The 25,633-nt window shown below is 39.0% G+C and overlaps 1 protein-coding gene and 1 long non-coding RNA gene across 3 annotated transcripts in view; one reads left to right on the top strand and one right to left on the bottom strand.

Moving 5' to 3' along the window:
* The window catches only part of LOC122493054, a 28,420-nt gene that overhangs the window by 393 nt on the left and 2,394 nt on the right, over nucleotides 1-25,633 (top strand). The window contains exon 2 of the long non-coding RNA XR_006299809.1: nucleotides 21,875-22,099. This is a non-coding gene — a long non-coding RNA (uncharacterized LOC122493054). The remainder of the gene's footprint in view (nucleotides 1-21,874; nucleotides 22,100-25,633) is intronic.
* Nucleotides 3,027-25,633, bottom strand: part of LOC122493053 (cytochrome P450 2C21) — a 30,765-nt gene continuing 8,158 nt past the window's right edge. The window contains exons 4-10 of one of the 2 annotated variants that reach the window (XR_006299808.1): nucleotides 24,391-24,551; nucleotides 22,447-22,620; nucleotides 21,451-21,592; nucleotides 17,639-17,826; nucleotides 13,100-13,241; nucleotides 11,174-11,318; nucleotides 4,417-4,522 (exon numbers count right to left, since the gene is read on the bottom strand). Coding sequence is in view for 1 of the 2 variants with exons in the window: in XM_043597027.1 (XP_043452962.1) it covers nucleotides 4,341-4,522; nucleotides 13,100-13,241; nucleotides 17,639-17,826; nucleotides 21,451-21,592; nucleotides 22,447-22,620; nucleotides 24,391-24,551 (989 nt within the window). In the remaining variant the exon portion in view is untranslated. Of the gene's footprint in view, nucleotides 4,523-11,173; nucleotides 11,319-13,099; nucleotides 13,242-17,638; nucleotides 17,827-21,450; nucleotides 21,593-22,446; nucleotides 22,621-24,390; nucleotides 24,552-25,633 lie in introns of both variants that reach the window. The other variant, XM_043597027.1, reaches the window with a different exon arrangement.

Here is a 25,633-nt window from a genome sequence, read left to right on the forward strand (position 1 = left end):
TTAGTTTATTATCTTGCAAACTAGTAATTCAGGTCATTTATTTTAAGGCACAGTTAAAATTTTCTGCTCTGAGTTATAGAATAAAAAAAAAAATCTGCCATTTTAAGTGTTAGAAGTTCAAGTTTTCTTTTCTAAAGATTTTCTTTTTTTTAAATTTTTTTTAAATGTTTTATTTATTTTTGAGACAGAGAGAGACAGAACATGAACGGGGGAGGGTCAGAAAGAGAGGGCGACACAGAATCTGAAGCAGGCTCCAGGCTCTGAGCTATCAGCACAGAGCCCGATGCAGGGCTCGAACTCACGGACCGTGAGATCATGACCTGAGCCGAAGTCGGACGCTTAACCGACTGAGCCACCCAGGCGCCCCATCTAGAGATTTTCTTTTGTTTTGAATTTATATAAATGTTTATTAACCTTTATAGTCAAGTTAAAAAAGAGTTCTGTTGAATTTAGGAAAATTTATAATCTAATTCATTATTTAATTTGGAGATAAGTCAAGGTAAACTAATTTGTTGAGAAAACATTTCATAGTCAGAACATGGAAAAATTCTATCAAACTCTCTTGAGCAAGCTAGGGAATCTATTTGGAGTTCATAGCCAGGTTTCTATTTCTTTATTTGCTCTTTGTTTTCTGCAGTAATTGTGTGGTCAGACTAGGGCTTAAGCTAAAGATTTAACTTTAAAGTCCTTCCTGGGGGTCGGCAGCGGGGGGTGAGGGGGTTGCCTGGGTGGCTCTGTTGGTTAAGCACCTCACTTTGGCTCAGGTCATGATCTTAAGGTTTGTGAGTTCAAACCCCACATCTGCTCAGCCTCCACTGTCAGCACAGAGCCTGCCTCAGATCCTTTGTCCTCCTCTCTCTCTGCCCTTCCCCTGCTTGTACTCTCTCTCTCTCAAAAATAAATCTTTAAAAAAAAATGTAAAGTACTTGCTGGGACAGGGCAATCTCCTTTATATTTTGACCTAGCTCATTTATACCATTCTGTGTGGCTATTTTATTTCTTTTGAGATGAAAGAGAAAAAATTACATACGCAGAACACTTCAGATTTCTCATGTATTTACCAACAGGAGGACACGAAGCTCCTGATGAGCTAGAAGCATTAATTCCCAGTACAACATGCATTTATATAGTTTATACAATTGTTGTAAATACTAAGAAACCCTTTCTGGAAAGTCCTTTATCTTTGCTTAAAGCCATATAAAATCAGTATAAAGTTTTTTTCTTTAATTTTTATATAAGGAATTTTTTCTAGCCTTGAGATCAGACATATAACATTGTATAAACATAAGGTGTACAGCATAATGATTTGATATATGTATATATTACAGATTACCACAATAAGGTTATTTAACACAAGCCTCCCTCCGTAGGTACAATTTTTTTGCATATGGTGAGAACTTTTAAAATCTATTCTCTTAGCAACTTTCAACAATATGATATAGTTAACTATAGTCACCATGCTATACATTACATCCCCACAACTTACTCATCTTACAACTGGAAGCTTGTACCATTTGACCATATTAACTCATTTACCCCACCACCCACCCCTGGCAACCACTAATCTGTTCTCTGTGTCTATCCAGTTTTTTAGATTCCATATATAAGTGAGATCATACAGTATTTGTCTTTCTCTGACTTCGTTTAGCATAACGTGTTGAAGATCCAACCATGTTGTTGCAAATGGCAGATTTTTTTTTATGGCTGAATAATACTCCATTGTATATACAATTGACCTGTGACCAGCAGAGATTTGAAATAAATATATAGTACTGTGTAATTTTTAAAAATTTTTAATAAAAATATACAGTACTGTAAATGTATTTTCTCATGATTTTCTTAATATTTTTTCCCTAGCTTTGCTTTATTATAAGAATACACTACCTAATATACAAAATATGTGTTAATCAACTGTTTATGTTATCAGTAAGGCTTCTGGTGAACAGTAGGCTTTAGTAGTTTTGAGGGAGTCAAAAGTTATACTCAGAGGAAGCTTTAGTGTTTTCTCTGTATAGTATCACATCATCTGCAAATAGTGACAATTTTATTTCCTTACCAATTTGGATGTGTTTTCTTTTCTTCCCCTGCTACCCCCTTTTTTCCTTTTTCTTATCTGAATACTGTGCTTAGCACTTCTAGTACTATGTTGAATAAAAGTGGTGAGAGTGGGCACCTTTGTTTCCTTATATTAGAGGAAAAGCTCTAAGTTTTTCACCGTTGAGGTTGATGTTAGCTGTGGGTTTGTCAGATATGGCCTTTGTTATGTTGTGGTATGTTCCCTCTGAGCCCACTTTGTTGAGAGCTTTTATCATGAATGGATGTTGAATTTTGTCAAATACTTTTTCCGAAGTTATTGAGATCATGTGATTTTTTTTTTTTTTATCCTTCACTTATTTTTTGGAATAGTTTAAGGGGAATATGTTTTAGGTCTTCTTCTTTTAAATGTTTGGTAGAATTCACTAGTGAAGCCATCTGGTCCTGGACTTGTTTTTATTGGGAGTTTTTTGATTACTGATTAAATTTCCTTACTAGTAATCAGCCTGTTTAGCTTCAGGCTTTTGTTTTTAAGGTTTTATTTTTCAGTAATCTCCATACCCATCGTGGGGCTCAAACTCACAACCCCGAGATCAGGAGTTGCATGCTTTTCCGACTGAGCCAGCCAGGCGTCCCCAGGTTTATTCTTGATCCTTGCATGCAGCTCCCCCAAGACTTTCAGGCTTTAGCTCAAGTGGAGGTGTTTACTTGGTCCTTCTTACTTGGCCAGCTCTGATCTCTATTCTTTTTCTTCTACTCCGGAGAATCTGCAAAAATTCTTTTCAGATTCTAAGGCTCTTAAATATTTTATAGTTAGCCTTTCAGCCACTCAGCACCTGATTTCAAATCAGAAATCACCTCAAGAATAAAATCATACAAGTATCAGATTTCCCAAGCCCTCTGTTATCTTGTCCCCACAAATCCTCACAGCTTTCATCTTTTTCCCATGCTGACAAATTTATATGCACGTGTGTGTGTGGTAAGTCAGAAAGAGATATATAGATGTTATTTATTTCTGGAAATTCCTGGTCATTGCAATGAAATATTTACAGGTGATAGGATTTCCTACTTGAAAATCTATGAAGTTTTAGTTAAAAATGACTAAATCTACCAAAGAATTCAATCCTCAATATTATACAAGGATTTGGTCAAATAGTGTTTTGATTATATACTCATGATAGAAAAGTAAACAGACACATAATTTTTGTCTTATGCTTCAGTATGTATGAAAAATAAAAGTGCACATGTATGTGCAGCCACTTCACATTCATTCCTGAATAATGAAAGACACATATAGCAGCCTTTTTATATCAACAAAAATTCAAAAATAAATACCCTTGAATAAGGAGATAATTTTAAAAATTATAGCCATACAACAGGGTATTTTTTTTATATGACTTGTAAAAATATGTCACCAGCAAATCATAGGTATATTATAAATATATGTGTATACACACATACATAAAAACCCATATTTCTGATATGTGTATTCAAATATAACCATACATACACATCACCTTCCCCTATTCTTTGCCTTACTATGTCTGTGTATGTGTGTGTCTCCATTTGTGTGTTTAACCAGTAGGGGAAAACAGGAAGGGCATCCTTGGACAGAGCAGCAAATTCAAGTTTTATCTCATGTTATTGCCTCTGGCTAGAATGATCTTCTGTTTTCTCCCTGCATGTATATACTTATACATACATGTATACACAAACATGCATCACACACGATTTTTTTTTTATTTTATTTTGAGAGAGATTGAGCACAAGCAGGCAAGGGGCAGAGAGAGAGAATCCCAAGCAGGCTCCAAGCTCAGCACAGAGCCTGACATGGAGCTCGATCTCATGACTGCAAGATCATGGCTTAAGCTGAAATCAAGTGGGATGCTTAACCAACTAAGCCACCCAGGTGCCCCCCCCCCAGTTATTTTTTAATAATTATTGGGAAAAAAACAAATTGTACATGCCAAACTATCAAGAGATTATTCCCCTGGAGAGCTAACTGGAGTAAGAGACGAGCAAATTTTATATATTTAAAAAACTTTTTTAACTCAGGATAATTTTTAATATTCAATATGACATTTGAAGTCTCTTACATTTGGTATACACTGCAGATGAGATACAGCTTAAGATCTCACAATTACAAAAAGAATTTTATTGGAAAGTGAGTTTTTGTTCCATGTGGGGAAATCTGAACTGAATCTGAAAGGATGAGGAAAATTAGAAGAGACAGGGTCAGGAATGTCATACAGCTAACACACAGGACAGAAAGCATCTGGCTTGTTCACATGAGGCCTGACCTTTCTTCAGACTGGAATGAAGCACAGCTTATATACGGGCGGTGCAGCACCCACCCCACTGACAATTGGGGCAGTTTCAAGGTCCTTTGGATCAACCACAGATTTCAACGTAAAATGCTGTAAAATGTTGGCCAGTAGTAAAAACAGCTCCATGCGGGCCAGGCCTTCTCCAATACAAACTCTCTTTCCTAAAAATGACACATAAATTAAATACTCATTTAATTTTTTTTTCTGAGTCAGCACACAGGGAAGAAAATAAATATATTAATAGACTAATTAACCTATGCCTTCTTTTGTCTACACTGATACCTGGTTACCTTCATTTCCTCAGTACGTTTCTGTGGGCATGTGTAAAGGCCAGGGCAGGTCACCACAAGATGGGCCACTTTGGCATAAAAATTATTTTTAGTTAAAAGCAATCAAAACCCAGCAGATTCAAGAAAAGCTCCTTACCTCTCCCTCAACTTCCAGCTTATACCAACAAGAGAGCAATTAACAGAGATTCTTCTTTACCTAAGAAACTTCTCTGCGTAACAGGGGGACCTTTGTTTTTGAAACATCTCTCTCACCTTCCCGCTAATGGTGTTCCTTCCCTGTGAATCCCCAGACCCCTTCCCCTCTCCTTAGCTCAGGACGTCATAGAAACTTCATGTTGCCTGACTGTATTTGAAATTTCATGTCTGGGGGCGCCTGGGTGGTGCAGTCTGTTAAGCGTCCGACTTCAGCCAGGTCACGATCTCGCGGTCCGTGAGTTCGAGCCCCGCGTCAGGCTCTGGGCTAATGGCTCAGAGCCTGGAGCCTGTTTCCGATTCTGTGTCTCCCTCTCTCTCTGCCCCTCCCCCGTTCATGCTCTGTCTCTCTCTGTCCCAAAAATAAATAAATGTTGAAAAAAAATTAAAAAAAAAAAAAAAGAAATTTCATGTCTGTGGATTCCCCATATCTATGAAACTAAATTTGATTTTCTCCTCTTAATCTGTCTCATGTCAATTTCACTTTTGAGTCTAGCTGGGAAGGACCTTGAAAGGCAGAGGAAAATTTTTCATCCCGGACACCTGGCCTAGTTGGTAGTACACTTTAACACACTGGATGCTGCTTGTCACAAACATAGCTGTGGCTGGGAGATCCTTGGGATATCTGACCTAGAGCCGACAGAAGGTAAGATTTCCTACCATGTCAGTCTCCTGGAATCTGAGGAGTCTGATAGAGCAAGAACGGTGAGAGTCATTCTCTCTTTCTAAATTCAGATTAGCAGGAGAAAATACTTGTGTAACTAGGTCCTTGGGCTTAGCAACTCTTGGTAAATTTGGTAGAGCACTCTTTTGGAGGAAATAGATTAACCAGAGATAGTCTTTGTTTTCCTTGTTTCTTTTATGTTGTTTGTCATAATAAGGAATTAGCATAGGGCAGAAAGCAGGCATAGGCCCTATAAGCCTGCTGCTGTTTAAAGGACATCTTGGAAACCAAAGCTGCAAAACTGGTGGGTGCGGGTTGAACACTTAAAAGCTGTTAGAGCACTTGCCACCTTAAGAAGGTTCCTGTGATAGGATAAATTGGTCACAGAACAGGTTAGATTAACACTTGGCCACCTGCCAACCTCATGGAAACAGCTGTGTAATGAGGTACACTTGAAAACAACACACAATCCCCAACTCTGTGGCACATTCCTCTTAGGAATGAGTGTGGCTCCAAGACACCCAAGATTTAGCTGAAAGAAAAACCAGATAGGGTTTTTCCCTTTGTCTTGTTCATAGAACAAGCTCCTAAGAGCTTGGCTTTGTGAGCAGTGATAATATGCTCTTTGGTCTCCACCATCTGGAGGAGATACACCTATCTGGGTGCACCTTAATGTCCAATTGAAAGGAAGAGGGATATGAGTCTCTCTCTCTTTCTGTCTGGCCATGCCACCTCTCAAGGGTGTTTGCCATGAGAAGTCCCAGCCCATAGGAGCCTTTATATTCTCAACCTTCATTTCTTGTTAGTGCTGGAAACTGCCATTATAGGAGCACATGCCTAGTGTCACGGATTATTGTCTTTGACTGGAAGCATCTCAAGATTTTGTTGGAGACCAGCAATGAAGGCCTCTGCTTTCTTAGATTAATTATGGGAGTAAACTTTTGGATCATGAGGGCTGTGTCATCTATGCCCTTTCTCTGGACACCTCTTGTATCTTTGGTTAAGGCATTAAAAGGCTTATTGGTTTGAGTTGCTCATAAGAGATCCTACTCATCAATGGCCCGACGACAGATCCTTTAAATTAGTTAATGTTTGAAAAAAGAAGAAAAACATTTTAAACTTAGTTGAATGGCTAGCCTCAGGGATTCCCTTGATAAGATGAAAGAAGAGGAACTAGACTTAAAATAAAGGTCCACATACAACATAAATTCTCCCTAAAATGCCTATTTTAACTTCCCTTTCCCTATAAGGATTTACAGAGAGCACTCCAACTTCATCTCTACGTTCAAATTCTACAGGCTGCTCATGTAATTGCTGAAAGCCAGGAAAGGAATTTAACAAAAGCAATAAGGCTGACTTTGCTTCTACCTTCCAGGGCACTGTAATTAGTTTATGACAGCTTCAGGCATTCCTAGGCAATGTACTTGGCTAGTGTATCCTAGACCCCCAAGGCAAAAGAATTTGTGTCCCCTAGACAGCTGCAAAGCTTTTAAATTATCAAGCCCTTTTAACCTCTACTTTCAAAGGATCCTAGCAAATTTAGAGAGAAATAAAAAAGATTAATCACTAGTCACAACCCTCTCTTCAGAGAGGAAACATGACCAAAATTTCTCCTAGGCCCTCCTATAAATGATCAGGGAAAGGCCAATATTCAGGGACTGTTAGAAGCCCAGATTAAATTGTGCAACCAGAAAGAAGGCTTTTGTTAAAATGCTTCACACAGACTTTAGAAAGGCATGAATCTTTTGATTCCCATTTTAATAAAAAATCTGCCTGATATAAAAAAGCAAATATAGGGGCGCCTGGGTGGCGCAGTCGGTTGAGCGTCCGACTTCAGCCAGGTCACGATCTCGCGGTCCGTGAGTTCGAGCCCCGCATCAGACTCTGGGCTGATGGCTCAGAGCCTGGAGCCTGTTTCCGATTCTGTGTCTCCCTCTCTCTCTGCCCCTCCCCCGTTCATGCTCTGTCTCTCTCTGTCCCAAAAATAAATAAACGTTGAAAAAAAATTAAAAAAAAAAAAAAAGCAAATTTAGTTAAAAAAAAAAAAAAAGGGCCAATCCCGTGATATTCAGGCTGTAATCCAGTCCTTTGAGGAATTAGAAACAACTCTCTTTCAAAGCTCTACAAAACCAGAGATGCAACTCTAGAAACAAGTCAAAGCTTACCTCTCTTTACCAATCCCCAAACCTGGTCTATTTCTCTCAAAATGTTTACAGATACTACAGAAGATTACAATTTGGAACAATATTGTTTAGGACTTAAAAGAATAATTAAATTTTAAATAGTAATTACACTGAAACTCTAAAAAAAAATTTTTTTTTACCTTCTCTGTCCCTTGAAATTATAAATTTAATGTCTTTGAACACAGCCCACAATCACCTGAGACTGAAAAAAAAGCAAAAGGTGGGGTAGGGTGACAGTGGTAGGGGAAGAGGCCTTTCCAAGTACAAACTGCTAAAATGCCTCTTGTGTTCAGACTTGGAAAAAACTTGGATACTTTTCTCTGTGCCTTTGTGATGTAAATTTTCTACATTTATCATCTCTAGGATGTAAAAGCCTTTCTTTTAAATACAAACTTCAGGGGCACCTGAGTAGCTCAGTTAGTTGACTTTTTTTCTTTTTTAAAGTTTATTTATTTTGAGAGAGAGAGAGCATGGAGGAGGGGCAGGGGCGGGGGGCAAGAGAATCTAAGCAGGTTCTATGCTGTCAGTGCAGAGCCCAATTCAGGGCTTGTCCCCACAAACCATGAGATCATGACCTGAGCTGAGATCAAGAGCTTATGCTCAACTGACTGAGCCACCCAGGAGCCCCAGTATCAGACTCTTGATATTGACTCAGGTCATGATCTCAGTCATGAGATCGAGCCCCACATTGGGCTCCATGATGAGCTTGGAGTCTGCTTGGGATTCTCTCTCTCTCAAAATGAAAAAATAAACATTAAAAAAAATAAATTTGTAAAAGAGCTCCATTTAGTTGGCTTGAAGACAAGTACTTGTAAGGATTGGGCATTCTAAAACTCAGGAAGATAGAAACTAACCTAAATATTTTTCAAGTTTATGTGATCTCAGAAAATATTCAATATTAAATTTTTTAATGTTTATTCATTTCTGAGACAGACAGAGACAGAGCATGAACAGGGGAGGGGCAGAGAGAGAGGGACACACAGAATGTGAAGCAGACTCCAGGCTTTGAGCTGTCAGCACAGAGCCTGATGTGAGGCTCAAACTCACAAGCTGTGAGATCATGACCTGAGCCAAAGTTGGATGCTTAACCCACCAAGTCACCCAGGTGCCCCAAAAATATTCAATATTAAAGCTAATTTAAAGTTGTTGGTTTAGAGTATCTGGGTGACTCGGTTGAGACTCTGACTCTTGATTTCAGCTTAGGTCATGATCCACAGGGTCATGGGATCAGGCTCTACATTGGGCTCTATGCTCAGCATGGATTCTCTCTCTCCCTCTCCCCTGCTCGCATGCACTCTCTCTCTCTCTCTCTCAAAAAAAAATTGTTGGTTTAATTAAAATAGCCATGTCTTTAGAGTTATCAGGATTAAATATAAAACTTTTATTCTGCCTATGTTTACTGAAAGTCAAATAAGTCCATATTATAGCTTACAAAATTTGTCAGGAAAAAGAAACTTAAAATAATGGTTGACTTTGTCTAATACCTTATAAAATTTTGTGGCTAGTCTCAGCCTAACAGTTCAGAACAAGTAAATAGATGTAGGGGTGCCTGGTGGCTCAGTCAGTTGAGCGTCTCACTTCAGGTCATGATCTCACAGTTCATGAGTTCGAGCCCAACATTGGGCTCACTGCTGTCAGCTTGTCAGCACAGACCCCGCTTCAGATCCTCTGCCCCTCCCCTACTTGTACTCTCCCAAAAAATAATAAAAATAAATAGATAGATAAAATAGTTTGCAGGTAAACTTTTTATTTAAAAAATAATAAAAATAAATAGATAGAAATAAGATTAAATGGTTTGTAGGTAAACTTTTAAAGGGCTACCAAAATCTTCAGTAACCTGAAGTTTTAAAGTTTGGCTAAGTTAAATGTTAAGTTAAATTCATTGAATATCTAGATCATTTCCAAATAAGATAAAATAATGAAACTTTAAGTACCGAGCATAGGTTTATCTGTTTTTGTTTCTTTTTTTAAAAATTTGTTGATTTATTTTGAGAGAGAGAAAGTGAATGTGAGCAGGGGAGGGACAAAGAGAGAGAGCATCCCAAGCAGGCTCTGCAATGTCAGTGCAGAGCCCAATGCAGGGCTTGATCCCATGAACCATGAGATCACGACCTGAGCCAAAATCAAGAGCCAGTCACTTTACTGACTGAGCCACCCGGGCATCCCTCTATTTTTGTCTTATTACAGAGAAACTAAAGATAAATTTGGGTCTGTGAGTAAACCTGGTTTGTTCTTTACTGAAAGACTGTACTATGATGAAGTACATGTTTCTAAGTTACAAAATGTATTCACAAATCTGCCAATCTAAAAAATACTGGTATTATAGTTCACTGTGAAAGTGAGGTACCTCCGTCACAGACCTGCTAATCTGTGACACCAGGCAGGCACTCCTGTAATGGGTCTTCCTGGCACAAACAGGAAACAAAGGTTGAGATGACAAAGGTTCCTATGGGTTGGGACCTCTTAAGAACTGTCATGGCCAGAGAAAGACTTGGAGCCCCATTCTATTTGGCCACCAAGGTACACCCTGTTAAGTGCATCCTCCAGATGGTGGAGACCAAAGAGAATATTCTCACTGGTCACAAAGTCAAGCTCTTAGGACAAAGAACAAGACAAAAGGAAAAATCCTATCCTGTATATGTGCACTTTAACAGCTTTAGCTAAGTGTTGGGTAGCTTGGAGCCACACTAATACTTGAAGGATGTGCCACAGGGTTGGGGATTGTGTGTTGTTTCACAGGGTGCCTTTTTCTTGAGGCTGGCAGGTGATCTGTTATCAATCCAACCTGTTCTGTGACCAACTTATCCTATCACAGGAGACTTCTTGAAGTGGTGAGTGCTCGAACAGATTTTTTAAAAATATATTTTATTTTTTGGAGCACCTGGGTGGCTCAGTTGGTTGAGCATCTGCTTTTGGCTCAGGTCATGATCTCACAGTGGGTTTGTGAGTTCGAGCCCTGCATCGGGGTCTGTGCTGACAGTGAGGAGCCTGCTTGGAATTCTCTCTTTTTTAAAAAATTTTATTTTTTAAGCAAAATCCACACCCACCATGGGTCTCAAACCCACAACCTTGAGATCAAGAGTCACACACTCCACTGACCAAGCCAGCCAGGAGCCTTAGTTCTAACTTCTTTTAAGTGTTCAACCCATGTCCACCAGTTTTGCAGCTTTGACTTCCAAGAAGTCTGTTAGCAACAGCTTTGACTTCATGTACCCATTAACATAGGGCAAAGTTTGTAGGACAAGTGACATAAAAGGCACTAAGGAGAACAAAGACCATCTCTGGGGGGAAATAGATCAGTTACCGAAGAGTATCCTACAAAACTCAACAAGAGTCAGTCCCTAAGCCCAAGGAACCAGCCCTACAAGTATTTTCTCCTGTTAATCTAAATTTGGAAAGAGAGAAAAAGGACTCTTATCATTCTTGCTCCATCAGACTCTGTAGATAGAGATTCTCAGAGACTGACATGCTAAAAAATCTTACCTTGTGCCAGCTGTCCTCAGGGACTTTTGGCTATCATAGTGTGTGGGGCGAGCAGGGTCCAGTGAGTTAAGGTGTCCTGCTGACACACGAATTGTCTGTTGGGGAGCAAGAATTTCCTGTCCCCCTCAAGGTCCTCTTAGCTGGACTAAGAATCAAATTGACATGAGACAAATAAACAGAAGAAAACCAAATTCAATTTCACGTGTGCAGAGAATCCACACAGACCTGAAAATTCCAAAGATGATCAGGCAAAATAAGGTATTTATGTCATCCTGAACTAAGAGGGTAGGAAAAAAAGAAATATTACAAATCAGCCACAAACATACTAACTAATCACTAATCCCCAGACTGGCAATTTCAAATGCTGTCTAGAGTCTAGTCATTCCTCCAGCGGAAATAGCCCTCCATTCTACTCTGCCTGCTCATATTTTCTACATCATTCTAGATCCAGCTCAGATATCATTTCTTTTATGCAAAGTTCTTTGATGTGCTCAGAGCATATAACTCCCTTCTTTATCTGTTTTCCATAACACTAGTTAATGCTTCTAAAACAGCACATTTCAGATGAAATTATAATTATTCACCTATCTCACATACTGGAACATAAGTTCTTAAGGTAAGGCCTCAGATCTTGTAATGACACCCACAGTGTCAGGGCAAAAGCAGGAATGCAAGCCCTGTGACTTGAATATAAATCTCAAGGAGTCTCATTACGCAGTAATGGGCTCAAAATATAGGAAGAAAGGTAAGGAGTAGTATAGCAGCATCTTGCTTTGAGATAATCGCCGGGAGTTGCACATAATCCTGGGACCACGATAGCAAGGGTTGCTTGATACTTGTTTTTCTTAGATATTCAATCAGGAGCAAATCTCCTATTTTTGTCTCTGTTTCAATTACTTCTACAGGAAAGGCCTGTTACCTTCCTGTCTTCCTCCTGTTTCTCCTTTGGAGTGTGCTGAATATTTTCCATTTCTCCTGCCTTCCAGCTCTATTTTGTGTTTGTCTTTTATGCCTACTCTGTGTTCAGGAAGGAGATTTCTTTTTTTTTCTTTTTATTTTTTTTTAACATTTATTTATTTTTGAGACAGAGAGAGACAGAGCATGAACGGGGGAGGGGCAGAGAGAGAGGGAGACACAGAATCGGAAACAGGCTCCAGGCTCTGAGCCATCAGCCCAGAGCCTGACACGGGGCTCGAACTCACGGACTGAGAGATCGTGACCTGAGCTGAAGTCAGACGCTTAACCAACTGCGCCACCCAGGTGCCCCAGGAAGGTGATTTCTATAGATGCATAAGCTGAGATGTTAGTTCCCTTCTGAGTTCTGAATAAATTCAGAGCATTGGACATTGAGAAAGTCAGAGTGTTTATTCCCTCAATCCTACCCTGTCAGGCTATAGTTCAGGCAGTGGTTGTATCGCTTTACTATAGACACATCTCCCGTTGAGGCATCCACCCTTTCTTTCCTAAAGGTCTATTTAGATCCCAGTAATGCCCTCCTTCCCTCATCCTTTCCAACTTAGGATGGTAACCTCTTCCTGCTTATGCTAGTCTCTGAGTACTTTATACTATCTTGTTATTTACCTTAATCCTACCCACCCTCTGAAAATTGTCTCATCGTTACATTCTCTTTAATTAGCCTTTTTGAGTATGCTACCTGTTTCTTCCCAGGCCACTGACAAATTAAAGGAAGATACTCAATTTTCCATTACCCTCTGCTCCTGCCCCTTTATAGGCATCTCAGTGGTGGGTCCTGGTGCCAAACTTGGTGAGGGCAGACTCCAATTGAACGAGAAATAACCTGGGCTTTGGCAGTGATGCCTCTAGCCTCATACAAATGACAATTTGTTCAGTCCAGAATAGCCTCCATGCAAAGCCTTCCTCATCTCACTGACCCCTGATGCATACATAAAAATGAAGCTTGCTTACCTGCTGAAAAAGCCAGGAAGTAGTCACTCTTCTTAAAGTTGCCACTTTCATCCAGGAAGTGGCCAGGATCAAACTGATCTGGGTTGGGAAACTCTTTGTCATCATGCAGGACAGAAGTCAGAGATGTTAATATGGTTGTGCCCTGATATAAAGAGAAACAGATAAACTGGATTATGATGAAGGTCATGGAGCTTGAAATCCTTTTGTTTTATAGATGAGGAGACTGAGACACAGAAGTGATTTATTTACTCCATGTCACAGAACAAACTAATGACCAACCCTAACAGGTTTTAAATCATGTAATGGCAGTCCAAAGCACTGTTAACAGACTCCAAACTTTGTAGCCTGACACCAGCACTTGCTTTTCAGAAAACTAAGGGAGCTCCCTAGAGTGCACTGTTGACCAATGGATTTCAGTATTGTCTCAAGGTGCTGATGCCACTGAAAATGAGGTCTTCAAAACTCTACTTGAGTGGCCATATTCTTGAAAGCCCTTCATCTTCCCATCAAAATAACAAACTTAGGGGTGTCTGGCTGGCTCAGTTGGCAAAGTGTGGGACTCTTGGTCTCAGGGTCTATGGGTTCTGACGTTGGGCATAGAGCTTACTTAAAAAAATTTTTTTAAAGGTAACAAACGGGTAAGTTTGAAAGAGCTATGCTGTTTCAACTGAATTGTTGCATATTATTGTAGAAATGAGAGAGCATTTCTGCTTCCTAGTAGGGTGTTCTTAAACTCATAGATACAGTGCAACATAATGACTTGGAGGTTAGTTTTCAAAATCAACTTTGGAAGACAGTATCGTCAGTCCTAGAATAGGCTTCCATATAAAGTTAGTTACAAAACACTTCTCCTGGCTGGTGGGACCATCTACTTCAGACTATAACAGAATAACTGCTTTGGAGTTGTCCTCACGACTAACACGAATATAAATCCAGAAAAAAAAGTATATGAAGAAACAGTTCTCTGGCACAGAACAAGAGGCAATCCAGGATTGTGATACTTCACTAAAGAAAAATTAGGAGGAAAGTGTTGTCAGGCAGAAATTCAGAGTGATTGTAGGGTCTATCTAAGAGTTCAGGGAGGTGAGGGTCAAGCAAAGTGCTACTCTTTTTTGAGCTAAGGAGACAGAGATAAAAACTTGGCATCTAGAATTCATGAAGAAGGATACAGGCCAATAAGAATCTACAAATAGAGAGGATCTCAAAGGTATATAAGACCTATGACCTTATAAGACTCTGTGAGTCCATGATTATGGGTTGGGAGGCACAAACACAGGAAACTCCATGACGCCTATCAGGGTACGACTGCTTGAGAACTGCAGGTGGATAACACATGTTGTGCAGTGATAGAGGAACTGAGGTTCCAACCCAGCTAGGATGGAGAGAACTTTCTTAGCACCTCAGATGCTAAGGCAACCCCAAACTTCTAAATCGTTGGACTAAGGAACTCACATCAGACTAAGGGCCATGCACAAAGACTAATTTCAGAATTGAAACCAATCCACAACGAAAGAGTTATAGTAAGCCTCACAGACTGAAAAGCATCTGTCAGTAATTTAGCTGCCTGCCAAAATAAAAGTCAATGCTCTTTAAAGGAAGACAGCATAATCCAGACTCCCCACAAGGCATCATTCAAAATATTAAGCATATAATAAATCATTAAACATGTGAAAAAAGAAATGTGACCCAAAATTAAAGAAAAAAAATTCATAGAAACAGACCCCATAATATCCTAGTTGTCAGATTTATCACATAAGAGCTTCAAAGCATATGAGTGTATGAGTGTGTGTTTAACAGACACAGAACAGTCCATCCAAAAGCAACAGAGTACATGTTCTTCTCAAGCACATGTGGAATATTCTTCAGGACAGATAATATGTTAGTGCACAAAATAAGCATTAACAAAAGGCAGAAGATTAAAATCATATCAAGCATGTTTTCTGACCACAGTGATAGAATCTAGAAACATGAACAAAACTGAAAAATTCACAGATTTGTGGAGATGAAATATCATGCTACTGAACAACCAATGAATTAAAGAATAAATCAAAAGAGAAACACATACCCTGAGAGAAATGAAATGGAAATACAACATACTAAAGCTTACGAGATGCAGGAAAAGCAGTTCAAAGAGGAAAGTTCATAGTAATAAATGCCTACATCAAGAAATAAGAAAAATCTCAAACAACTTAACTTTATGCCTCATGGAACTAAAGAAAGAACAAATGAAGCCCGAAGTTAGGAGGAGCAAGGAAATAACAAAGATCAGGGTTGAAATAAATGAAATAGAAACTAAAAGAATAGAAAATACCAATGAAACTAAGAGCTTGTTTTTTGAAAAGAAAGATAAGCAAAACTGACTAACCTTTAGTTAGTCTCACTAAGAAAAAAGAGAGGACTCTATATCAGAAATGAAATAGGCTATTACAACTGATACCACAGAAATCAAGAGAACATGAGACTGCCATGCATAATTATACACCAACAAATTGGACAACCTAGAAGATATAGATAAATTCCTAAAAACATACAACATACCAAGACTGAATCACAAAGAAATAGAAAATCTGAACAGACCTATTACTCTGATTGAATCAGTAATCAAAACTCTCTCAACAAACACAAGTCCAGGACCAGATAGTTTCACTGGTAGATTCTACCAAATATTTAAAGATGAATGAATACCAATCCTTCTCAACTCTATGTAAAAATAGAAGAGGAGGGAATACTTGTAAATTCATTTAGTGAGTCCAGCATAATCCTAGTACAAAAACCAGACGAGGATATCACAAGAAAAGGCGAATATCTCTGATGAATAAAGATGTAAAAATCCTCAGCAAAATCTTAGCAAACTGAATTGAAGTACAATAAAAGGATCATATACATAATCAAGTGGGATTTATCTTGGAGATGCAAGGATAGTTCAACATCCACAAACCAATGTGATACACATTAAAAAATGAACTATAAAACCATATGATCATTTCAGTAGATGCAGAAAAAAGCATCCGACAAAATTCAACATTCACTTATGACAAATTTCAACAAGTAAATAAAGAGGAAGTGTACCTCAACATCATAAAGGCCATATATGATAAGACAACAGCAAACATCATACTCAATGGTGAAAGGCTGAAAGCTTTTCCTCTAAGATCGGGAACAAAAGAAGGATGCCCACTCTCACCACTTGTAACGTTTTTTTGTGCTTTTTTTGTTTTTGTTTTTTGAGACAGACAGAGCATGAATGGGGGAGGGTCAGAGAGAGAGGGAGACACAGAATCCGAAGAAGGCTCCAGGGTCTGAGCTGTCAGCACAGAGCCCGACATGGGGCTCGAACTCACGGACCGCAAGATCATGACCTGAGCCAAAGTCAGATGCTTAACAGACTGAACCATCCAGGCGCCCCCCACTCTCACCACTTTTATTTAACATAGTATTACAAGTCCTAGTCTAGAGCATTAGCAAGAAAAAGAAATAAAGGGCATCCATACAGGAAAGAAGTAAAACTGTTACTATTTGAAGATAACATGATATTGTAGATCTAAAGACTCTACCCAAACTGTTAGAATAAACTGATACAAAATCAATACACAAAAATCTGTTGCATTTCTATACATTAATAATGAACTATAAATTAAGAAAACAGTCTTATTCACAATGGCATAAAAAAATCTAGTAATAAATTTAACCAAGGAGGTGCAAGATTGTACACTTAAACCTGTAGGACACTGATGAAAGAAATGGAAGAAGACACAAATAAATGGAAAGATATTCTGTGCTCATGGACTGGGGAAAATTAATATTGTTAAAATGTCCCTATCACCCAAAGCCATGTATAGATTCAATGCAATACCTATCAAGATTCCTATGGGATTTTTTCCAGAAATAGAACAAGTAATCCTAAAATTTGTATGGAGCCACAAAAGATCCTGAATAGCCAAAGAAATCTTGAGGAAGAAAAACAAACCTGGAGGCATCAAACTTTGTGATTTCGAACTCTGTTACAAAGCTATAGTCATTAAGACAGTATAGTATTGGCATAAAAACAAACATGGATAAATGAAACAGAATAGAGAGACCAGGAATAAACCCATGTATATATGGCCAATTAGTTTCCAACAAAGGAGCCAAGGTATACAATCAAGAAAAGATAGTCTCTTCAATAAATGGTGTTGGAAAAACTGGGCAGCCACATACTAAAGAATAAAACTAGACCCTATCTTATGCCGCACACAAAAATTAACTCAAAATAGATTAAAGAATTTCACATAAGACATAAAACCATAAAACTCCCAGAAGAAAACATAGGCAGCAAGCAGCCTGGGCAATGAATACCATGAAGAAAATCCTGTGGGAGTCTAAGCACTATTACATATAAAATTGTATCAACAGAGTAAAAGGACAGAAGCATGTAGTCAGAGGGTAAGATGCCTGGGTTATGACTGTGCCATGCCTGTAGATGGTTATCTATAATCCTACTATTGTGATGGCTGATAACCTGAGATTCTTAAGGAGTAGTACAGATGAAATATCTCTCACCTTGGGAATGAGGTATTCTCTGAACTTAGTGTCCTGAGTCACTGAATGGGGCAGACTGTTGGGGATGAGGTCAATGAATCTCTGGATCTCATGTACCACAGCATCTGTGTAAGGCATGTGGCTCCTGTCCTGCATGCAGGGGCTCCGGTGTCTGCCAACCACACGGTCAATCTCTTCCTGGACTTTAGCTGGCAAGATAGGAATCAGAATTTATGTGAAATGAAAATGTCTTTTGGCTTAATCTTCTTAATCATGGTTATATTGTGGTAAGAGATTGGGCGAAGGGAAAATCACTTATGGTTACTACCATAGGGGGGAAAAAAAGAAATAATTTGTTTCCTGGGAAAATTGGGATCTCATTAGAGACTTAAATATATGTACATATAAAACATAATTATACCATGAAATTCAGCTCTGATTCTCTGTTTTTTTTTTTTTTATTTTTTTTTTCAACGTTTATTTATTTTTGGGACAGAGAGAGACAGAGCATGAACGGGCGAGGGGCAGAGAGAGAGGGAGACACGGAATCGGAAACAGGCTCCAGGCTCTGAGCCGTCAGCCCAGAGCCTGACGCGGGGCTCGAACTCATGGACCGCGAGATCGTGACCTGGCTGAAGTCGGACGCTTAACCGACTGCGCCACCCAGGCGCCCCTGATTCTCTGTTTTGTGTACTTTTGTTTGATAACTCAAGGATCTATGATCTTGAAGGCTCACTACAGACCATGCTGTTTAACCACTTTGTATATGCCAGTATTTTTAGAAAAAATTTTTAAACTTTATTTATTTATTTTGAGAGAGAGACTGGAGGAGGGGCAGAGAGGGAGAAAAGAGAGAATCCCAAGTAGGCTTCGTGCTGTCAGTGTGGAGCCTGATACAGGGATCAATCCCAGGATTCATGAGATCATGACCTGAACCGAAATCAAGAGACGCCTAACTGACTGAGCCACCCAGGCATCTTCAGTTTTCGTTTTAAGTATGTAAGTTCCAGGGGCGCCTGGGTGGCTCAGTTGGTTAAGTGTCCGACTTCGGCTCAGGTCATGATCTCGCGGTCCGTGAGTTTGAGCCCCACGTCAGGCTCTGTGCTGACAGCTCAGAGCCTGGAGCCTGCTTCGGATTCTGTGTCTCCCTCTCTCTCTGACCCTCCCCTGTTCATGCTGTCTCTCTCTGTCTCAAAAATAAATAAACATTAAAAAAATTTTTTTAAATAAATAAATATGTAAGTTCCAAGAGGGTAAGAACTACCCAGTGCCATAGATGCTTAATAAATAGAACTGAATAAGATATTTGATTCAGCACATAGTAACAAGAAGTTAACATTTATTTAGAATGCAACATATGACAGGCATGCTGTACGACATATTACATTACTTTATAATTCCTCAAAATAGGTCTATGTGTTAGGTATTATTTTATGTGTCTTAAAAATGAGGAAACAGGTCCATAAAAGTAAATATACTTCTCAAGGACACCCAGGTATTACGTGGTTTTTCTCATTTCCAAACCCACAATCTTAGCAATTGAATAAGATTACTGAAATTTATGTTATGTTAATTGAAATAAAATTTATGTAATTTATGTTAATGAGTTATATTTTTCCTTTATTTGCAAAATACATCATACATAGTTTAAGTAGGACTACTCATTAGTTAAAACAAACGTTTATTAACTTTTTCTTATGAGGGAGAGGCTCTATGAATGTTAGGAAGCATTATCATCTCCCTTAAACAGATGAGGGGCCAAGATAAGCAGAGAGATAGTCATGAGTTGAGGTCACACAGCTACTTACTAGTAAAGTCAGAATCCAAAGCCACTGTAGATAGTCTATAACCCATTTTCTCCAGTACCATGTTGCTACTTTGTTCAAATGGTATTTATCTACTACCTGAAGATAGTAATTGTTAATGGATTATGTGAAAATTCTGTGGTTTGGTAGCTATCAAGAAAACTTAGGAATTTTAGAGAAGTTTGAAGTTTTACCTTCTCAGGTTGAGAGGCTGGATTTTTATCTAGAAGAGAGTGATTATATAAAGTGGTTAGGAGCTACTTGTAAAATCAGAATGCTTAAAAGAATGGCACAGTAAGGGATGAAAATGGGAAGAAAAGAAAAATACAAACGGATGTGCTGTAAGAAAAAATGAAAATGGAAGCAATGTGGAAATATTACACAAAAAGGGCTTTTGCGATGTACACAAGACTTAAAAGTTTGAAGAAAAATGTCTTGGTATTCATAGTCATAGTCAACATAGGTCTAATAAGAGTTAGTGAAGTTATTTGGCTGAAAGCGTGTCACTCAAAGGAAATAGCGCCATTATATCGCACAACGTATGAAAACGGGAATTTTGAGGCTATGCTTGTAAATTGCATCATTTGGAAAGCAGTTATTCTTTATAATGGGAGGACAGAAGGACCTACAACAAAGGAGAAAAATCTGGTGATGTCATGGAGAAAAGCTTCCTGAGATGTAACTGTACTAAGAATGTCTTAATGTGCCAAAGCACAGAACACTATACAGTAGTGAAGGAAATATCCTCTGAGATTAGCACTCAATAAAAAAAAAAAAGGAGGAAAAATGGAAAGGTATTTGCAAGAGAAATCATATTTGTGAGGAAGAATTTATTTGCCCAAAAGGGTATATTTAAAAAGAATTTATTTGAATAAAGTTTTATTTAGGGAGTCTCTTTGATAAAGAAAGATTGTAATTTCGTTGAGTTAATCCCTACACTGCAAATTCATTTGAGAAGAAATATCTTTTGATATAGGCTCCTGGGTGGCTCAGTCGCTTAAGCGTTGGAACCTTGATTTTGGCTTGGGTCATGATCTTGCAGTTTTGTGAGTTCGAGCCCCACATCCGGCTCTGTGCTGACAGTGCAGAGCCTGCTTGGGATTCTCTCTCTCTCCCTCTCGAGCCTTCTCACTCTCCCTCTCTCTCTCTCTCTCTCAAAAACAAATAAACTTAAAAAAATATCCTTTGACAAAAATACATTTATCTGGACATGGAAGGCATGTCAAGTGACATCTTTTTAGAGAGAGCAGAAGGCTGATCCTTTTAGATCCTAAGAAAACTCTGCTTATTGCATCTGTCCCAACACAAATCAGGGACATTCCACCACAGCAGGGAAAACAATGGCCTCTGCCCTTCAAATTTCTGCTGCTGTTTAAATATTTCATTATCTTTTTGTACTATAATTGAATTTGAATTTAATTTACCCAATGACAGGAAGATGTACTAATGATGGAAATATTTTTTTAAATTTTTTTAATCTTTATTTTTGAGGGACAGAGAGAGAGACAGACAGACAGACAGACAGAGTTCAAGCAGGGGATGGACCCAGAGAGAGGGAAGCATAGAATCCAAAGCAGGCTCCAGGCTCTGAGCTGTTAGCACAGAGCCCGACGCAGGGCTTGAATTCACAGCTGTGAGATCATGACCTGAGCCAAAGTGGGACAGACGCCCAACCGACTGAGCCAACCAGGTGCCCCAGAAATATTTTTTTATTTAAATGTTTATTTATTTATTTTTGAGAGAGAACGAGCGGTGGAGGGGCAGAGAGAGAGAGGGAAAGAAAGAATCCCAAGCAGGTTCCACACTGTCAGCTCAGAGCCAGACTCGGTGCTCAATCCCACAAACTGAGATCATGACTTGAGCAGAAATCAAGAGTCAGATGCTTAACTGGCTGAGCCACCCAGGCGCTCCTAATGATGGAAAAATTTTCCTGTGCATTGTCTAGGCAGGTGAAGAGCAGGATAGTTGTCAGTGTCGCCTTCTAATGTCTACCAGGAATTTCATCCTGCCCATCACCTGTGACCATACCTGTGACCTCTGGGTGCTTCAGCAGGAGCAGGAGTCCATACCTCAGGGTGGTGCTCGTTGTCTCTGTTCCTGCACTAATCACATCCCAGACAGTAAATATCAAGTTGTCCATGGTAAATTCAGACTGTTTATTGTGTTTTTCCTAGAAATAATGTGTTAGAATTACTTGATAAATGAAAGAGCCTCAGAGGTAACATAACTCAATATGACACCGTTATCTGGTGTGAGGGCTACAGTTAAAATATACTCAGAGTTATAAACTTCCAACAAGCCCTTTCTGATTCTTCACTTTCTCATCCCCTAGAGTTGATCAGTTCCTCTATAATTTCTTTGAAACATAATTTTTATCAAGTCCTCACTGCTACTCACTGTCCATTCTAGTATCTAATTACCTATTTTATAATGTCTGTTTTTCTCATTCAAGCCTCCAGAACCACCCATCCCCCACAATGCAGCTCTATTCCCAACCTCATCAGTCATCACACCCATGACAGTTGCTCAGTTACAATCAAGATCACCTCTCTGAAAGTTCCACACACTTGATCACTGCACTTACCGTTCCCTGGACCTACTTTATGTCTGTTCATCTAAGCTATAGTTTCTTCAAAACCTACCTCATCTGTGAAGATTTCCTAGTGCCACTCCAAAGGTAAGCCTTTCTAGATTCCTATCTGTTCCTGTGTTCCCTTATCTGTTACATCTTCCATTCTCAGAACTTACTTGATGAAGCATGATTATGTTGTGTATCATTTATCTTGAATGTGTGCGTATTTCTGTCTGTTCTCAAATAAAAAAAAACAGCTTTCACATGATAAATATAAAACCTAAGTCACTTTCAGTGAGAATTTAGAAATATCTCGAGATACCCAATATGATTTGCACGATTACAGGTTATGCAAGCAATTAATACATCTTCAGGATATCCCAATTTCACTGGGAAGAACAAAGCTAATCCATGAGTCTCACCACCCACAAAGATAAAGGGTCACATTATACCTTTTCTATTTTGATCAGGAAGTAGTCAATAAAGTCTCGAGGGTTACTGAGGTCCAGGGATTCTTGGTGTTCTTTTATTTTTTCCGCAATAAACTTACATTGGTTAGCAATGTTTTTAAGTAACACATTGTGACATCCTGGAAAGTGTATTAAAAGAGGAAAAGCATTGCAAAGCTGAAAGAGGAAAGAATCACTCATTAATTCACTCAGCAAAGTCCTATAGGCTCATATTATGCATCAGACACCGAGTTCTATGCTGAGTAGATAAAGGTAAGACACGCTTCCCTCGCTAGAACATACTTGGAACTTGAAGGAGAGAGAACTGACAAAATGTTCGGAGTTAGAGTATGCCCAAGCCACAAAGCAATTTCAGAACCATTTAATTTCCCAACCATAACTCTATGAAGGAATCCAGGAGTATATCACCTCTTCCAAAGGAGAATACTAAGGTTCAGAAAGGTTAGTCAACCATTCTAAGACACCAAACTAGCAACAGAGCTAGAACCTAGTGTTCATCCCGGTTTACTTCCACATATTTCTACAGCCCCCTAAAAAAGTTTGCAGGGCTTTTTTTTTTTGTAATTAAGAAACTACATCAGAAAAATTAAAGAAATGGCTAAATTAGCTTATTTTTATTTAGGAGTTTTATACCTTTAAGAATGTGCACATTGCCCTTATTTATCTGTCCATTGCTAGTCCTAGAGTGTATGGACTCTGCTCTAGACAGTACTTCATGACTTAATACCGTTGTTAGGCACTGAAGCAATTTATTCAGGCTGGTAGCATGTATCCAACTAGACAGAGAATTGAGAAATCTAGATTCTGGGTCTAGCTCATTCCTTGCCTCGGCTAGGCCATTTTGGAAAATATGCTTAATATCTCTGGGTGACAGTTTCCTGGTCCAAAAACGAGTAGATGCTTTGTTCTCAAGAGTCCTTTCCAGGTGGAACACATCATAACCTTTTGATCCACACAGAATTTTAGTTCTTAATGATCATACAACATAAGATACTAACATTTCCTGACACTCTACTATAGTAAGACATACGTTTTACATCACCACCTTCTTCATCTATGGATATAAAAAAGGTTTCTCAAAAAAATACCTTGCTATAATTGATGAACTATACTACATTTCTCTATTACTATATTTCATGTTTTAAATTTCATTTCAATACATTAAATTGATTTGATAAGTCACTAATTGGCTACAAATGATAATTTGATAGACATTACTTTAGCCATTTGGAAATAGGGCAAAGGACCAAGGAAGGCATGAGTGATAGATTACCTAGAAAATTATTTCCCATTTATTTATTTATTTTTATTTAAAAAAATATATTTTTTAAATGTTTATTTTTGGGAGAGAGAGCATACGAGTAGAGGAAAGGGGGAGAAAGAGGGAGACATAGAATCCGAAGCAGGCTCCAGGCTCTGAGCTGTCAGCCCAGAGCCTGACGCGGGGCTCGAACTCATGAACTGTGAGATCATGACCTGAGCCGAAGTCAGATGCTTAGCCGACTGAGCCACCCAGGTGCCCTGATTTTTTTTTAAGTGTATTTATTTATTCATTTATTTATTTGTTTAAAGAGATAGCGTGCAAGTGGGGAGGGGCAGAGAGAGAGGGGGGAGAGAGAATCCCAAGCAGGTTCCACAGTGTCAGCACGGAGCTTGACTCAGGGTTCGAATCCATGAACTTTGAGATCATGACCCGAGCCGAAATCAAGAGTCAGATAACCCACTCAATCACCCAGGTGCCCTGAAAATTATTTCCCATTTAAAAAGAACCTTGGCTGGGGGCACCTGGCTGGCTCAGTTGAAAGACCATGTGGCTGTTGATCCAGGCTGTTGTGAGTTCGAGCCCCATGGTGGGTGTAGATTACTTAAACACATTTTTTAAAAAAACTAAAACAAGAATAAAAATAAGGAGAACGTTGACATTACCTGTATCCAGGAGTTGCTTGAAATTAGGAGGTTTTCATGAAAATAATTTATCAAGATTGAAAATTTTTCATCATCATACTCAAAACGATTCTGGAAAACAATGGAGCAGATCACATTGCAGGGAGCACAGCCCAGAAGGAAAGTAGGATCACAGGGAGATGCTAAAACAATAAAAGTTAAAGGTTAGAGCACAATTTTCATATAAATCTTAAGTTGACTGTTTTAAACAATTAAGAAGGGTTAACTTCTGGGATTTTTTTTAAGTATAGGAATTCCCTGGACATGTGATCATCACTATAAACTCAACATGCCTAAAATTTATTGTGCTTCCCCAAACAAAGCTGTCTACTCCAGTCTATTTATTTCCCCCCAAGAGTTCCCCCAAGTGTTCCCCAAATAAGAGCCACAAGATAATTCACAAGAATTACTGGGCACAGTCTGGATAAGCATAGGTCGGGAGCATCCAAAATAATGGAACACTGTACTAGTCTGTTAATAATGTTCTTGATAAACATTTATAGATTAAACCTGTAAAAATATTTAATATATTAAGTTGAGATTTTGCAAAACCATATGTGTAGTGTAAGCCTCACATCTGTATCCCTCTTCTGCCAGGTCTCCCATCCGTTCTTTGTTGATAGACATCAAAAGTCCAAATGACAGTCATTGAAACTCTATTGCCACCTCCAGAAATTTATTCCAAGGAAGAAAGAAGTGCAAATACTTGTAAAAATGGCATGTTTAATATTAATAGCAGGAAAAAAAAAAGGGAAACAACTTGTCTGGACAATATATAACATTGGTTAAAAAACACAATGCCGGGCACCTGGGTGACTCAAATGGTTAAGCACCCGGCTCTTGGTTTTGGTTCAGGTCATGATCTCGAGCTTTTGTGGATTTGAGCCCCGCGTTGGGCTCTGCTGGAGGCGTGGAGCCTGCTTGGGATTCTCTCTCCCTCTCTCTGCCCCTCCCTTACTTGCGCACTCTCTGTTTCTCTCGACATAAATAATAAACTTAAAAAAAATAATATTGAAAAAAACCACCATGTAGAAAATAGTACTATAATGGGGCACCTGGGTGGCTCAGTTGGTTAAACGTCCAACTTCAGCTCAGGTCATGATCTCTGGTTCATGAGTTTGAGCCCCATGTCGGGCTCTGGGCTGACAGCTCAGAGCCTGGAGCCTGCTTCAGATTCTGTGTCTCCTTCTCTCTCTGCCCCTCCCCTGTTTATACTCTATCTCTC

This window comes from Prionailurus bengalensis, chromosome D2 (assembly GCF_016509475.1).
Source record: "Prionailurus bengalensis isolate Pbe53 chromosome D2, Fcat_Pben_1.1_paternal_pri, whole genome shotgun sequence".
NCBI classification, from domain to species: Eukaryota; Metazoa; Chordata; class Mammalia; order Carnivora; family Felidae; genus Prionailurus; species Prionailurus bengalensis.